The 16178-nt window shown below is 37.3% G+C and overlaps 1 protein-coding gene across 2 annotated transcripts in view; it reads left to right on the forward strand.

Moving 5' to 3' along the window:
- MORC3 (MORC family CW-type zinc finger 3) overlaps window positions 1–12963 on the forward strand; it is a 41643-nt gene extending 28680 nt beyond the window's left edge. The window contains exons 11-18 of one of the 2 annotated variants that reach the window (XM_057504408.1): window positions 1001–1123; window positions 1228–1302; window positions 2291–2336; window positions 3314–3480; window positions 6084–6969; window positions 8250–8407; window positions 10691–10767; window positions 11011–11219. In XM_057504408.1, the coding sequence (XP_057360391.1) occupies window positions 1001–1123; window positions 1228–1302; window positions 2291–2336; window positions 3314–3480; window positions 6084–6969; window positions 8250–8407; window positions 10691–10767; window positions 11011–11042 (1564 nt within the window). In that variant the 3' untranslated portion in view covers window positions 11043–11219. Of the gene's footprint in view, window positions 1–1000; window positions 1124–1227; window positions 1303–2290; window positions 2337–3313; window positions 3481–6083; window positions 6970–8249; window positions 8408–10690; window positions 10768–11010 lie in introns of both variants that reach the window. The other variant, XM_057504406.1, reaches the window with a different exon arrangement.
- Window positions 12964–16178: the final 3215 nt, after the last annotated feature.

A 16178-nucleotide genomic window follows, 5' to 3' on the forward strand; every position in this document is an offset into this window, starting at 1 on the left:
GAGCATCTTTTCATGTGTCTGTTGGCCATCTGAATTTCTTTGGAGAACTGTCTCTTCATATCCTCTGTCCATTTGTTAATCAGATTATTTGCTTTTTGGGTGTTGAGGAGTGTGAGTTCTTTATATATTTTGGATGTTAACCCCTTGTCGGATATGTCATTTATGAATATATTCTCCCATACCATAGGATGCCTTTTTGTTCTACTGATGGTTTCCTTTGCCATACAGAAGCTTTTCATTTTGATGTAGTCCCACTTGTTCATTTTTGCTTTTGTATCTCTTGCCTAGGGAGATATGTTCATGAAAAAGTTGCTCATGTTTATATTCAAGAGAGTTTTGCCTATGTTTCTTCGGAGAGTTTTATGGTTTCATGACTTACATTCAGTTCTTTGATCCATTTTGAATTTACTTTTGTGTATGGAGTTAGACAGTAGTCCAGTTTCATTCTCTTGGATGTAGCTGTCCAGTTTTGCCAACACCGGTTGTTGAAGAGGCTGTCATTTTCCCATTGTATGTCCATGGCTCCTTTATCATATATTAATGGCCATTTATGTGTGGGTTTATATCTGGGTTCTCTATTCTGTTGCATTGATCTATGGTTCGGTTCTTGTGCCAGTACCAAATCGTCTTGATCACTGTGGCTTTGTAGTAGAGCTTGAAGTTCGGGAGAGTAATCCCCCTGTTCTGTTCTTCTTCTAAGGATTGTTTTGGCTATTCAGGGTCTTTTGTGGTACCATATGAATTTTAGAACTGTTTGTTCTAGTTCATTGAGGAATGCTGTCAGTATTTTGATAGGGATTGCATTGAATCTGTAGATTGCTTTAGGCAGGATGGTCATTTTGACAATATTAATTCTTCCTACCCAAGAGCATGGGATATATTACCATTTATTAGTGTCCTCTTTAATTTCTCTCAAGAGTGTCTTGCAGTTTTCAGGGTATAGGTCTTTAACCTCCTTGGTTAAGTTGCCTGCTAGTATTTTGTTGTTGTTTTGTTATAGGAAACGTCCTGATCAGACATGGGTTCAATGTGATTCCTGTCTAAAGTGGCGAAAATTACCAGATGGAATAGATCAACTTCCAGAAAAATGGTATTGCTCCAATAACTCTGACCCACAGTTCAGGTACCATAGAGTTGGTAGTACCCTCTTTGGAAAGGCAGAAAGTACTGTTGAAGATGTGTGAATAGGCACTGGTGACGTGTTATCCCTATGTGATTTTTGACTAGAAATTGTGATGTTCCAGAAGAACCTGAAGATGAGGATTTGGTGCATCCCACTTATGAAAAAACCTACAAAAAAAAGTGAGTGTTGTATTAATGTATGCTGGAAAAATAATGCCCCAACTGTCAACAGTGGTGTCTGACAGCATTAGTTGATTCATCCCCAAGATAAAGCTAGTACCAAAAAAGAATTTGATATAGAATGCATTCCATCAGGTGCTTTTTTTTTTTTTCTTTTTAAGTGTATGCTGTAGATAGGTGCTCTCTTTTCACTTGCTGTTTATTGTTATCCTATCCCATAAAATAGTTGGCATGCAGAATAGTTTCTTTTTGGACCATATGCAGATGAATCTGAAAGTGAATTCTGCTCTTTATGAGCTTACAGTGTAACAGGGAAAGTGAGACGTGTGTATTATTAATTAGAACTTGATGAATACCGTTGACGACACAATCTAATCCTGTTAGGAAACCCTTAATGAGAGATTACTTCTGGGTGGAGTGGGGGAGCAGTTTGGGTCAGGAAAGTTCATGAATGACTGTAATAGGCCCTGAAAGTGAGTGTAGTACAGGGAGCAATGATTTGTTCAACTAGCTGGAGTAAACATGGTAATAGGTGTAATGGGAATGGAGGTGGGATGGAGAAGCTGGGTAGTGAATGATAGGCAGCTACCGTGAACTGGAGGCTTATGTACTGCACACAGGAGGCCAGGTTCACTAAGAACTTCCAGGTGATTGATTTATAGTGTATTATTCTTGAAGATAAATCCAACAGCAGGATTGAAAGTAAAGAATCCTGTTATGGCCTGTGTGATATTCCTGCTCAGTCTTGAGAATAATGCTGGTCAGATTGGAGAGCTTGAGACAGACATTTTTAGGGTGTTTTTGAGAGAAGAGGTGGAACTGTTCCTCTGCTTAAGGGCTAACAACTGGTTACAGTGAAATTGAAGCAAAGTTTAGGGTACATATCTGAGTGGCTCAGTGGTGAAACGGCAAATATGCATTGGAAAACAATTGAAAAATAGTAATGAAGTAAATTTAAATAATGTTCATATCCCGTCTTTTTTTTAAGAGACAAGGAAAAATTGAGGATCAGACAACCGGAAATGATCCCTCGGGTAATAAAGCCTTTCTTCATTTTATAGCTATATCTCATACTGGATGGTGGTTACTTTAATAACAAATACTGGATTTGAAAGCTTAGGAGTTTACATAACAGACTGACCTGATCCTGTTGATTCAGTTCATGTGCTCCTCTTTTCTTGTACTGCTGCTTGCCTGCCTTTCTAACCCAACAATTTTGTTCAAAGTGTTCGCTTTTATTATTTCACTGGGATCTTCTAAGGAAAGGCAGATATTCTGTTAAGAATCTTATTGCTAGGTTGGCAATCAAGGAACAGTTCATAGTAACACTTGGGGAACCATGTTCTGGTACTAACCTGGGCCAAAGTACAGTGTTTTTCTTTCTCTTTGTCAACCACTCTCCCTGGCCATTTCATTCCCTCCTAATGCTTAATGGTGTTACAGAGCTTTTTCCGAGTATGTGAGTAGGTAGTTGTACTTCTGACGTAAGAAGTGTTGGCCTGCTGCAGATGAGTATGTTTGAAAATACACTGAATCTGAAAATTTGGAATTACATTGAAATGTTTTCTTATATACAGGGTGAAACAGAACTGGGGGAAAAGAGTGGTCTTTGTGTTTTTAAGGCAGTATTCTTTATGACTTTTCAGTTTCGTAGAAAAGTCCGTTTTTATTGTGTCTTGGTAAGTCCTGTATATAATTTGGGGTCAGCAGATCTTCCTGTTAAAGGCCAGAGAGTAAAGTTTAGTGTACATACTGGGCTTTGTGGATCACATACACTCACTGTTGGATATTCTTTGCTTTGTTTTGTTCACACCTTTAAAAATGTAAAACCATTCTTAACTCACTTGCAGGCCTTTCGTTTGTTGTTCTTTGGTGTTACACAAGGAATTCACGTGGTTAGGATAGTTCTCATCTTCTGGGATAAAGGGAGCAGGGAAAAATGATGTCTTGTGTTTTGGACATGGCACATTTTCTAAAATTCTTCAAGATCAGTTTTCTTTTCCTCCAATAGATTAATGCTGAGCTATTGTTTAGGACAACGACTGTGTCAAGTCAGAGCTTTTCTCCTGTGAAGGAAAGTGTTCCAAGAGGACACCTTTCAGAAGCAGCAAATACTTACACAACAAGACTTACAAATAATCATCGAGGTTCACCCCATTCTGAACCTGAGAGCAACAGGTCGGTGGTAAAATGGGTTTTTCTATTTGGGGAATGAATATTAAACAGAGCTTTTACTTGATACTTCCATGGCTATAATGTACTTTTAAGAAAGTGCAGCTTATATGCATGTAAAAAATCTTACCTAAAGGACCAAGTGCTTTTTTTTTTATTGCCTAAACTTACCCTATTTATGCCACCTATTTAAAAGTTTTTAAAATATTAACCGTATTTATTATAGAGTTTGGTCAAATTGTCACCTCTTTGAAATTCTGTATACTATGAAAACTCCTGCCTTAAAGAATGTCACTATCTAAATAAAGAAAACACAAAGCAATTAACAGTACAATACTATAATGTCAAGTATAACCCATAAGTTATTAGCATGGCCCATGGCATGCTGTATGTTTTGGATGAGTGGATGGGGAAGAAAGATACACATGACATGTGAATTGAACAGTTAGCTCTCTTGACTGGAATGGTCAGGGAAGGCTTTGTGATGAGAAGATACTTAATTTGGTTCCTGAAATTCTGAAAACATACTCTGTGCAGGTGGCCCGTCCAACGGGAATAGAATGAACAGAGGTCAGGAAGAAAGAGCATGATGCCAGTTTTTATAGCCATCATCACATCCTCAAAGGGATTTTCGACCTCAGAAGAGATTAGAAATAATGACCTTTATGCATATATATGTATATGAGAGATATTGTTTGCTATTTACTGCCTGTATTTTGGGGGTTTGTTTTGGAACTGGATTGCTATTTAACCGAGAATTCGTGTGGGTTTTAAACTAGTCTCTTTGACTTTATATTCTTGGCTTTTCTTCATAAATATGATTCCAGGCAAAGTAAGAAAAAGTAAAATCTGTAAGTTTACAGACGGAAGATAATAGAACTTTTTAAAGTGACTGCTGTCAGGAAGAGAAAAGAGAGAATGTTTTCATTAATTTTTAAAGGATATCTTTATTCTCAAATTCATAGAGCCCAAAAGTCTGAGGAAAGGTGGTACCTGAACTAAGTCTTGAGAAACACAAATAGGAATAAGCCTGGTAAGAAAAATAGAAGGGCATATCCCAATTAAATGATTAACTCTGTAGATCCCTACGCAGTCTCAGAATCTGAAAGCACTGGGTACTTCAGTAGGTGGAAAATAGAGGTGATGATAGGAGGCTTGTTTGAAACTTTAAAGAAGAGTAGTTCCCTAGACCTTTTCCCAGCTTGGAAGGTCTGGCAGCACTGCTTCTCTTCCTCTGGTAGGAGGTAGGAAGTTTACTTTGTGGAGCACATGTTACTGGTGAAGATGTGGGTGAGCCACTGTGTTGAAAACAGCATTCAGGAAAGTTTGGACACTGAATGGTGAGAAGTCCTCCTCCCTTCCTTCCCTGACTGGGTTCCCAGGAGGAAAGCCCCAGATACTAACACTGAGCACTCTTGAGATCACAAACCCAGCCCTCTGCTGCTTCTAGTCAGTTTCACTCTGTAGTATAAAGAGCCAGGGATTGCCAGATGTACAAACTGAAACAAAGGGAGTAGAGGAAACCCTGTGAAATTTATTGGGAGGTGGATAAACAGTTGAAGATAGGAAAAAGAAAAAGTGCTGGAAGACCAGCATCTGAATGAGGGAATTTAAGAATGGAAATCAGAGAAAGGGCAAATAATATAAGTAAGACTCAGTTCCCTCTAAATACACAGCCTAACATCTGGGGAAAGATCCATTTTAAGAAATATTACGGGATTTTAGAAAACAAGAAAAAATTATTTTTCAGGGAAGGAAAACATAAGTACCTGGAAAAGATCAGGAATCAGGATGGCAGAAACACTGAATGGCAGATGGGAATGATGCTTTTAAAGTTTGAGAAAGTATTTTCTAACCTGGGAATCCATATAAAAACCAAGCCAACAATAAAGTTGAGAGGTGAATGAAGATTTTTGTCATGCAAAATTTTACCTTTTGATGTCATTTGTACCCTTTCTGAGGATTTTATTGGCTGTTGTGCTCCCTTGATGAGAGTAAGTCCAAGAAAGGAAAATCTTTCGTGAGATGAAGGACATAAGAAGTCTAACACATTAGGCCCAAATACCAAACCAGTGCATGTGTCCTTCTGTGAGGCAAAAGTGATCAGTTGGTACTAAAATTCACAGAAGACCAAGCAGATGAAGAAAATGAGCTGATTTTAATGCAGGGAAGGTTGTTTTACATGAAAGGCTAGGGCATGCTGGCTCACCTGATGGCTCACATTTGCTCACTGAATGCTGATAAAACCATCATGGGCAAACGGCAAGGGCAGTGCCATTTACTGAGCTCTCGAATACAGAGAACGGACCTGGGATGTGTGGAGGCGTTCTTTTTTACACATGTATACATTGAAATGCCCAGAGAGACCAAGTGAATAAGTTTTTGGCAGTATGTAGGTCTGAGACTTTAAAGAGATCTCAGCAGTCCATTTCCTCATCTATAAAAGAAAGTAATTTCTGCTTCATTAAATCATTGGGTAGTTCAAGTGTAATATGTCACTTTTCAGAAATGAGCACAGGCATTTCTTAAAATTTTCAGATTGATTACTTCCAGGTCGTTTATTTCAGCCCTCTTATAATCTTATATTTCATACATAAAATTTTTTCCAGCCTCAAACGGAGACTTTCTACTCGTTCCTCAATTTTGAATGCAAAGAGCCGGAGGTTCAGCAATCAAGCATTTGAAAATTCATCTTACAAAGATGATGATGATGAAGATGTCATCATCTTGGAAGAAAACAGTACCCCCAAGCCTACAGGAGATCATGATGTTGAAGTAAAATTGGAGCAGAGTCACATTGAGCAAAGTGGTGCTCAGGTTGAGCCTGTGGCTGATAATGAACCTTGTGGTCAGACTAGTTCAACAGGCATCTCATCCAGATGTGATCAGGGAGCTACCATGGCTACCCAGACTGAAGTACCAAGTTTCATTGTTAAAAAGGAAGAAACCATTGAAGATGAGATAGACGCAAGAAATGATACAGCAGTACTGCCATCCTGTGTGGAAGCTGAAGGAAAGACACACGAACCTCAGGAAACCTTTAATAAATCTGTGGCTGATACTGGTTGCCAGTTAAGTGAACTGAGAAATGAGTTGCTTCTAGTCGCTCAGGAAAAAGAAAATTATAAAAGACAGTGTCATGTGTTTACCGACCAAATCAAAGTGTTACAACAGAGGATACTGGAAGTGAACAACAAATATGTGAAGAAAGAAACTTGCCATCAGTCTACTGAAACTGATGCTGTATTTTTACTGGGAAGTGTTAATGGCCAGTCTGAAAGTCCAGACCATGTGGTGTACCAGTATCGGCAAGCTTTGGAAGAAATAGAAAGGCTGAAGAAACAATGTAGTGCTTTGCAACATGTAAAGGCTGAATGCAGTCAGTGTTCCAATAGTGAGAGTAAAAGTGAAATGGATGAAATGGTGGTGCAGCTTGATGATGTATTTAGACAGCTGGACAAATGCAGTATTGAGAGGGACCAGTATAAAAGTGAGGTGAGTTTTGTCATTCATCATAGTCATGGGAGCCCAGGATCAACAAACTTGGTAAAGAACTGCCAGTTGCTAGATTGGAATAAATCGCTTAATAGTATTTCCATTTATTGACTGTCTTGTACTCCACTAGTTCTCAACTGGGAGTGGTCCTCCTGGAGGCATGTGGAAATGTGTAAAGACAGCTTTTTAAAAATGTCTTGTGGAGATGGCATGGCTGGGATTCAGTGGCTGGTGGATCAGGTATGGTGAATGTGCTGTGGCATAGGACACTGCTGTGTACTGAAGGATTGTCCTGCTCAGAATACCAGTGTGGTGCCTACCAAGACACTGTTACTAAACGTAGTGGAAATTGTACATCCATTAGTAATAAGCCTTAACAGTAACCATACAAGGTAGATGATACCGTCATTTATAGATGCACCCTGTATTAGTCACAGGCTCGTTTGTAGGAGACACAAAATCCCCACACAACAGTGGCACTTCACAGCCATTGGAGACAGAAGCCCTTCCCGCACTATTGCTTTGCTTCTCAGTGCACAGCTGTGGCTGTAGATGTTTTTTCAGGCCCAGCCATTGCACATCCACACTCTTAACAGCAAAGGGGCTGCTGGAAGCAGAAGTTAGGGGGGCTCCTGAAATGAGTCACCTGGCTAATAGTGCCTTGGAAATGTAGTCTTTATTCAGGGGTTTCTACTGAGGAAGAAAGAGAAAAAAACAGAAAAAAGGAGACAAGGAGTAGCCTCTGCACGTGCACCCAGTTCAAATTTGGGTATCTCCTTTTTAAAAACATCTATTTGATATATTTACAGCATGCTGTTTGAAAGGAGAATTTCTCTGCTAAAAAGACTTTGGAAATGACATGGTGCTATACTGCCTCTTCCTTAAAATACTGCTGACATAACTGCTCTTTCACACATTCATCTTGATGTGTTGGCTTAGGAGATGACAGAGTGTCTAAAAATTAGTATAAGCTCACAATTTGGAGTTGCTGAATGTGCAAGAAATGAATGCTGTGATGTCACATCATTTTAGGCATTTTTATCTTGCATTTTCAGTTTGGGTACCACTTGTTTTCAGTCAAGCTGTAGTTAACATTTTGCATTCTTTCAGTGTAAAAAGATAAAACGAATGAAGTTTGTTTATAGTAAGCTATTGGGGTGGGGTATTCTTTGTCTTTTTTTATGGTAATTTTCATCAAGCAGGTTTTTTACATTTCTTAGTTGAAATTTCCCTAGAGATTAGTATTTTTAAATTTTACAGTTAGATAATTTTTTTGTCAGGTTGAATTACTGGAAATGGAAAAATCACAAATCCGTTCACAGTGTGAAGAACTGAAAAGTGAAATCGAACAATTAAAATCTGCAAGTCAGAAGATAGGAACAGATGTTTCAACGTCAAGTAACATTGAGGAGTCTGTAAATTACACTGATGAGGAAAGGTAATGGTAAATGAGGGTTTGGCTGGGGCTGCAATTCTGGTTAGTGTGATCCTTGCTTGCTAGCATACATCAAACAGATACTGTTCTTTTTTTTTTTTTTTTTTATTGAAGGGTAGTTGACAACAGCATTGCATTACATTAGTTTCAGGTGTACAACACAGCGACTCAACATTTATATACATGATATTTCTAGGTACCAGGTATCACCATACCAAGTTGTTACAATATTTTGACTATATTCCTTATGCTATACATTACATCCCGGTTACTTATTTATTTTACAATAAACAGATACTGTTCTATCAAGAATTCTTGACTGCTGTGAACCCAACAATTACAGTAGACCATGAAATACAAAAGAGGTACACACCATCATCTTCCCCTTCAAGGAATCAGCAGGTTAAGTTAAACTTCAGTGAAACAGGAATTGCAAAGGAATAAAGCACTTGATTAATCAGAGTGGTTTGGAATGCTTTTTGGGGGAAAATGAAAATTGAGCTGGATGTTAAAGAATGGGGTGAATGTGGCCATGACTAGAAGACAGGGGACTATTTCATGAAACTTAATTTTTTACCTTTTTCTTCTCCACTTTATGATTTGCTATCCCTGTTTCATTATGTGCCCTCCTCAGTCTTAACTTATGGGAAATCACAAAATTACTAAAAACTTGCCATAGTACAGATGATGATTAGGAGGAAGTTCTGTGAAAATTAGAACACAGTAAATGAATGATTACCCTATCCCAATAAGGTATAAAAGTGGTCTTGGGGTTCTGTCTTCATTTGTTGTGTTTTTTGAGGTTGGAGGCAGAGGCTCCAGCAGGTGGGGATGATATTGTGTTGGTATGTTGATGACCATTCAGACATAGTAAAAAGAGCTAAAATTATGCAACTCTTCGTACTAATATAGGAATTCAGACCTAAAGGCACAGTTGTTGAGAAATAATCTCCTACCATCCTCACTTGACACCAGTTATATCATTTCTTTGTTTTTTAGCTTAGGTTTTGGAAAGATTTAATTAAACCTGTTTGTGGAACTAGGATAGACCAGTGCATATAAGCATGGAGGACGGGGGGTTAGAAAAAAATCCCAACTAGTATTTCTGAAAATGGGAACCACAGTATCATAGTGCTTGTAGGAATGCAGACCCTTGGGTGTTTATCCAGCTTTTCAACAATTTCCCAGATGATTCTTTTGGACACTAAACTTTGAGTAACTGATGTTCTTTTAGACCTATATGGCCACTGACAGTGAAATCTAGCCAGTCTGAATTGAGATGTGCTTTAAATATGAAATACATGCTGAATTTTAAAGCCCTAGGATGAATAAAAGAATGTAAAATGCCTCTATTGATTATATGATGGAATTATATATTTTAGCTATGTCAGATTAAATTAAATAAATGACAAATTTATTTCATTTTGCTTTTAAAGTGGCTATTTGAATAGTTTAAATTGCATGTGGAACTCATAATAATTCTCTGATAGTGCTGTTCTCTACACTAAAAATAGGAATCTAATATATCCAGTGGACAGGAGTGTTTGACCAGGGACAATCAAAAGACTTGAAGTCAAGCATGGGTAAGGGGCTGTAGAGTCACATTAGTCTTTTGTCTACTTTTCATACAGATAGAAGGTTTTGTTTAGGACAAAGGGGATGTTTGTAGGACAGCACGATAAATTATTTGGACCATGGGCCTCTGATCAAAGATGGGTGGGAAATCTTGGACAAAAAACAACTGGCATAGGAATGCCAGTGGAACCTTACCATGCAAGCTTATAAGCATGGTTAAAATTGTATTTCTGTTCATTGTCAAGTTTGAGCATTTTGCTTGTTCAGAGATTTCTACCCTAGAAAAATCAGTATGTAAACTAAATGTGGACTTTTATATTTGGGAGGGGGCAGAACAAGGACAGATAAAACAATCTCAACCCATGTGTCTCACTCAGTGAAGAAAAGGCTGCTGTGTAGTTGTAGGTAAAGTCTAGAATGTTGAAACTCAAGTACATGTATATAAACTTGGATGGAATCATAATCAATTCAGGTTTTCCCAATGTTTTCAGCAAAATACTCTTTCCTTTATAAATGCCTAGTAAAGTGTATATAGTCCGTGAACTTTAGCATGTAAAAGGCTCAGAGAAGTCCTGCATTTCAAAAGTCTGGTTCAGCTTTATTTTACCTAGTGTTACAAGCTTATTTGACCACAGAACCATTTCTTTTTTTCCTTCTTATACAACAATGAACATTGAACATGTTTGGGAAACAATTTACGTTCCTCAAAAGGAACCTGGAATTCAAAGAGATGGCATTCTTAATTCTTGAATCAGTGCTTTCACCGGTATATCACTACTGTTTTCCAGGTGGTAACAATTATTTTAAATAATAAATAAATTTTAAGTAAATAAAGTTTATATATTTTACCAGTCCTGTTTTCTTCAATCTCAAATGAAAATTATATTAGTTGGAACCAGAGTTGCTAGTTCTACTTAACAGATAAATATGTAATTACTAAATTGAATTATGTTTCACTTTAATCTTAAGCCCTGCATGAATATTAAATTGTTATAATGTTCATCTAACAGGTGCAATATTTGTATTTGCAGCCTCAAACTTCGATCTCTTCGAGTTAACGTAGGACAACTGCTGGCCATGATTGTACCTGATCTCAATCTTCAGCAAGTGAATTATGACGTTGATGTAGTTGATGAAATCTTAGGACAAGTTGTTGAACAAATGAGTGAAATCAGTAGTACTTAAAGTATATTTTATATGAGGTAATAAGATACTTGCTCAGTCCTTTGGTTGTATAGCTTTCAAGTTTAAAAAATTTTGATTTTATAGATGTGATAGTTAACAGGCTGAAGAACCATAATCTTTACAGTATTCTATGCATCAAGTGTGGCCACAGCAGTGTGGACACGTTATCACACCTTTTACAATGCCTATGAATCATTGGTATTGAACAGCTGGTAGCTAACTCATGAGTCTGTTTTTGAAATGTAAATATTTGTAATTAAGTCTGCACATATTTTTTTATTACCCTAGAGGACTTAAAGTGTTTTTTGCCAAGAATTTTTCAGGGTGACCCTAACCTTTGTGCAATCTTTTCTGGTTCCCCAAAGTGTATTTTTCTCTGAATTGAGTGCTGTGCCATACATAATACAGTGGAAACATACCTTTGATTTTCTTATGCAGAAGTTGAAGCAGGATTTTTAAAAAATGGGATCAGTTCCTGTTAAGAGAAGTTGTAAGTGAATTGAGCATTAATTTTCCTATAAGTTCTTACCTCCTGATTATTCATGAAAATAGGTAAGCAGAAACTCCCTCCATCCATTTTGCCAGAATTTTTTTGTGCTGAGATTGCCAATCATGGTTAAACAAGGTGTTTTTATAGAAAAAAATGTTCAGTATAAAAATGTACCAACAAATACTAAATGTCCCACCACATTTACTTTGAAGCCCATTTTTGGCTGCTCGTCAGCATGAAGTGGGCACAATAATTGTTTAATATTTCTCTTTGTGAAATTTCCTGTACAGCCTTTTGTAGGATTACTGCAAGTTAAAGTGAGTGAGGAAGACACTCTTGAACAGTACTGCATACCTTTTATTCTGTACAAACCTAAGTGTTCTCTATCCTGGAGCTAAGCAACAGACTGCCCTAGGATTATAGTATTACATGCCATAAAATTATGCTTTATTGGTCCATGTTTTGTGCAATTTTAAAGAGATGCTTTTTATTAAGTATAACTGTATATAGAATTAAGAATCATTTTCCACAACTAAAATGTCCATTATTTTTTCAAAGTTTTATCATTGCTATTTATTTATACTTCTGTTTCTGAACATTGAATACATATTACTTTTGTATGTATGCTCAGTTACATGTCTGTCATAGACAATATTAAATTTTTACTGTATATTAACTTTTAGAAAAAGCAAATAAATGTTTTTATTTGCTTGATAAAGGAATTGAAAGTGTATTTTTGGTATGAAGCTGGTTTTCTGTCACAATTGCATCTGGCCAAATTTTAAAACATCTTGTAATAAAATAAAAAAATATATGATGGCTAACTTCAGATATCAAAGAATTCTATATTCAGATTATATTTTGAAAACTAAAGCTGTCCATTAAGACCCTCAAGTTAAGCTCATGTCACTGCATTAATTACAAGTGACATTTAGAAGACTAAGACTGTTTTCATTAAGGCTGAAACTGAGCTCACCTTCAGAGTGTGTGCATGCATTCATGTGTATGTGGATTATACATGCAAGAAGAAACTTGTTCTTTGTATAAATCATTTAATTGAAAGGAATGTTGCCTGAATGATAGCAGCTATGTAGCGCATGGTGAAGTTTCTGAGTATGTAGCAGTTCTTTCTGGATTTTGCTTTTTTTCCCTTCCTTTTGGTCAGCTCTATTCTTGAAAAAATAGTTTTTATATGGCTATTACCTGACTTATGAGGAAAGTTAGGAATAGTAAATGAAATTTGTTTGCTAAATTGATTCTTTGGATGTAATTTTCATACTTTAAGAATAAATACTACCAATATATGATTCTCTGTTAATGTGGCTAACAAGAAATTTAACGGAAGAGTAATATGGGTTTTCATGGCATACATATTTAGGTTGAGAAAACTATCTTATTAAATTTGTAACAGGCTAGCATAGGAGGGCAGTGTTACTTAAACTAAACATTACTTTAAAATGAAAAATAGTGCACAACCCCTGCAAACAGGACCCGCATTAGTCAGCTAAGGCTACAGAATCAGTAAAAACTAAGTGTTAGCACACTGGGAGTGGCGTAGGATATTCATGTGTCTTGTATTTGGGCCTCAGATTCCTAATACATATGGGCAGGTATTACTGGTGACTCTGCCCATAATCTCAGATGCTTGATTCTTGCTGTCACACAGCCTATTAGCCATTATTTTATTGAAGAATTATAAAGTGAGAGATATACTGGTAATTCTTAGTACTGGCTGCATATTTGAATCCCAGGAGAGTTTTTAGGACTCCCAATGCAGGGATGTACCTCCTACTAATTAAGTCAGGGTCTTTGGGGTTGGACCCAGATAGAAGTATTTTTTAAGACCTCTTAGTGAACCGTAAGAGCTAGAGCCATTTATCTCTACCTTCCAGTGATAAGTGTTCATGAACGTTGAGTTCAATTGGTTCCTGAAACAAACTCAGGATTAGCATGCCCCTTTCTCACTGGAGTGAGCGAGGAGGGGGAGAGGGAAGCAGAGTCAATGCCCAAGTTAGACATGTGAGAGGAACAGAATGGTATAAAGTAAAAAAGACTTTCCCACTGCCTCCCTAATGGTAGCCACTATTTTTTTAATGTCCTTCCAGAAAATACTAGCTGCATACATACACATATTCATTTATATGCATTCAGTTTATATTCTATATATTTGTATTTCAGACTTAGACAAAAGTGCTAACACCTAATTGGTACATTAACATTTCCATATTACTCTCGAAGAGGTTTAGTAGTATTCTATGATATGCATATGCTCTTAATGCTCTTTGTTGTCTTTTGATACTACAAAAAATGCTACTGTGAAAATAAATACACAGTACACACACTTTTTCAAGTATGTCCAGAGTATGAATTCCATGTGAATACTGATAGGTCAAAGAGTGTATGCTATAGAAATTTTAATGTTGCCATCCAAAATGAATTTATACTCCTATGAAAAGTAGGTATGTAAGTATGTTTTCCATCTCTCAGACTTACTTTTGCTGATCTCATGTGAAAAAATGACAGCTTGCATTTGTTTCTCTCAGGCTGAGCATGTTTACATGTTTTACTGGCCATTTTACTTCTAGTACTGCAGCATATTCTTTGCGTATTATTTTCTATTGGGTTCTTCGTCTTACTGCTTTAAAGAAGCTAAAAGCCTATGTTAATATGACCACAAACACTATCCAGATAACTTGCTTTCAGAAAATCCACAGCGGATTAAATCTTACTTTTGCACAGTGTCACATAAGCAGACTCCCTGGAGTGGAGTGAGACCCACTGGGTTCACGTCTTTCCATATAGTTGTCTTTTGGACATTGGCCATGACTCAAAAGGAATGCCACTAATACCTGCTTAGCATAGAAGAAAATGTGTATGTATTGCTGTTGAGAATTAAATCTTGTGATCACAAAGTTAATTTCCATATACTAGCCTGTAGGGAGAAAGACAAGACTAAAGGAGACACGGTTTTGGTAAACAAGTCATCCAAATACAGGTGAAGTTACCAAGTGGGCGCAGTCATATAGGATGAATTAGCCATTCTAAAATGAGTGCAAATCACAAGTTGCTTCCAACAGAAACATTCTATTAGTAAGTGAATAAATGCAATTTCCTATTTCAAAGGTAAGACAAGTTTAATATGATTCAGTGTTTTTTGTTTTTGATTCAGTGTTAATTACTTGCAAAGCAGTCAGGATTCAGCATGATAATATATAGAATAAGTTTAAGTCTGACTCAAAACTTTGATCTCAACCTGGCTAGAATTCACATTATGACTGTCTCCAATATGTAAATAGTATCCAGAATTCAGTTGTACCTGTAATGGTGCTTTATGTTCACAAAGTATTTGAGTCATCAGTGTTCTCATCTCCAGGGGGCTCCTGTTTCAATATAGTGTTTTATACTTTGGCCTGTGCTTTGAAAGTTAGTGCTATGAACCAAATCAAGGCTAACTTAAAAAATTATTTGGACTTAAAATTTTCTTCTACTGTAGAGGCAATTGCCCCATGTTTCTGTACGTCTGTTTTTACTTCCCTGCTGGAGTATCTCTCAACTGTGGTCCTGGAGCAGGAAAGATAACTGTAGAGCACTGTTCCCTGTCTATTGTAAGACTGAGTAGGTCAGTTCTGGGGGAGACTTGTTCCTAGGCCACAGAATGGGAACTGAGTTCCAGGGGATTGAGTTGTCTAACCAGCTGATAGCTGGAGAAGTGAAGTCTGAAATAACTATACCTGCTACCTCCTTCCTGGGTAGAGAAATAACAGGGGTCTAGGACAATTTCACATATGAATCATGTATATTATGTGAAATATATAATAGTATTATACGTTATATTCAGTATAATCACTAGTAGTTTCTCATTTCCCACTAATTTGTTCTTAAATTGATTTTTTTCAGTGTCAGATATTTTAAACTATTATGGGAATTTTCAAACATATACAAAAATAGAGAAATGATTATATGAACTCCCCTGTACCCATAACCCTGCTTCAACAATTTTCATCTCATGGTCAATCTTGTTCTGTCTTTCTGTAATAATAGAAAAGGCTTGGCGCCTCTGCCTCCATACTATATTTAAGCCTTTGCTGCCTTAACCTTTGGGGCAAAAGGGGCAAGGGCTTCTGCTCAGCACTGCAGCCCTGTACATAGGCTTGCTGATCAGCAAAAGGAATTTTGCTTGATACTTGAGGATGAAGCTCAAGATGGCCAAGTAGGAAGGCAAGGCAGAAACCTTCCACAAACACACCAAGGAAGTAACAACAGCAAATACAGCTAAACCTGAAAATGATCTGAAGACTGCGTGACAGATGACCTACACCTGGGGACAATGAGAAGATGAATAAGAGAAGGGTAAGGGTAAAGTGGCAGAGCCACAATCAAGCAGGACCCAAGCTCTCCCAACCCAGTCCATGTATGGGAGGAAGAGGAATGGAAAAGGGAGGGTATACGCACCCAGGAACTCTGCACACTTGGCCCTGGACATCTGCTCTGGGAGCATGAGTCCACATTGCATTGGGTTCTGGT

Source organism: Manis pentadactyla, chromosome 1, assembly GCF_030020395.1.
Source record: "Manis pentadactyla isolate mManPen7 chromosome 1, mManPen7.hap1, whole genome shotgun sequence".
NCBI lineage: Eukaryota > Metazoa > Chordata > Mammalia > Pholidota > Manidae > Manis > Manis pentadactyla.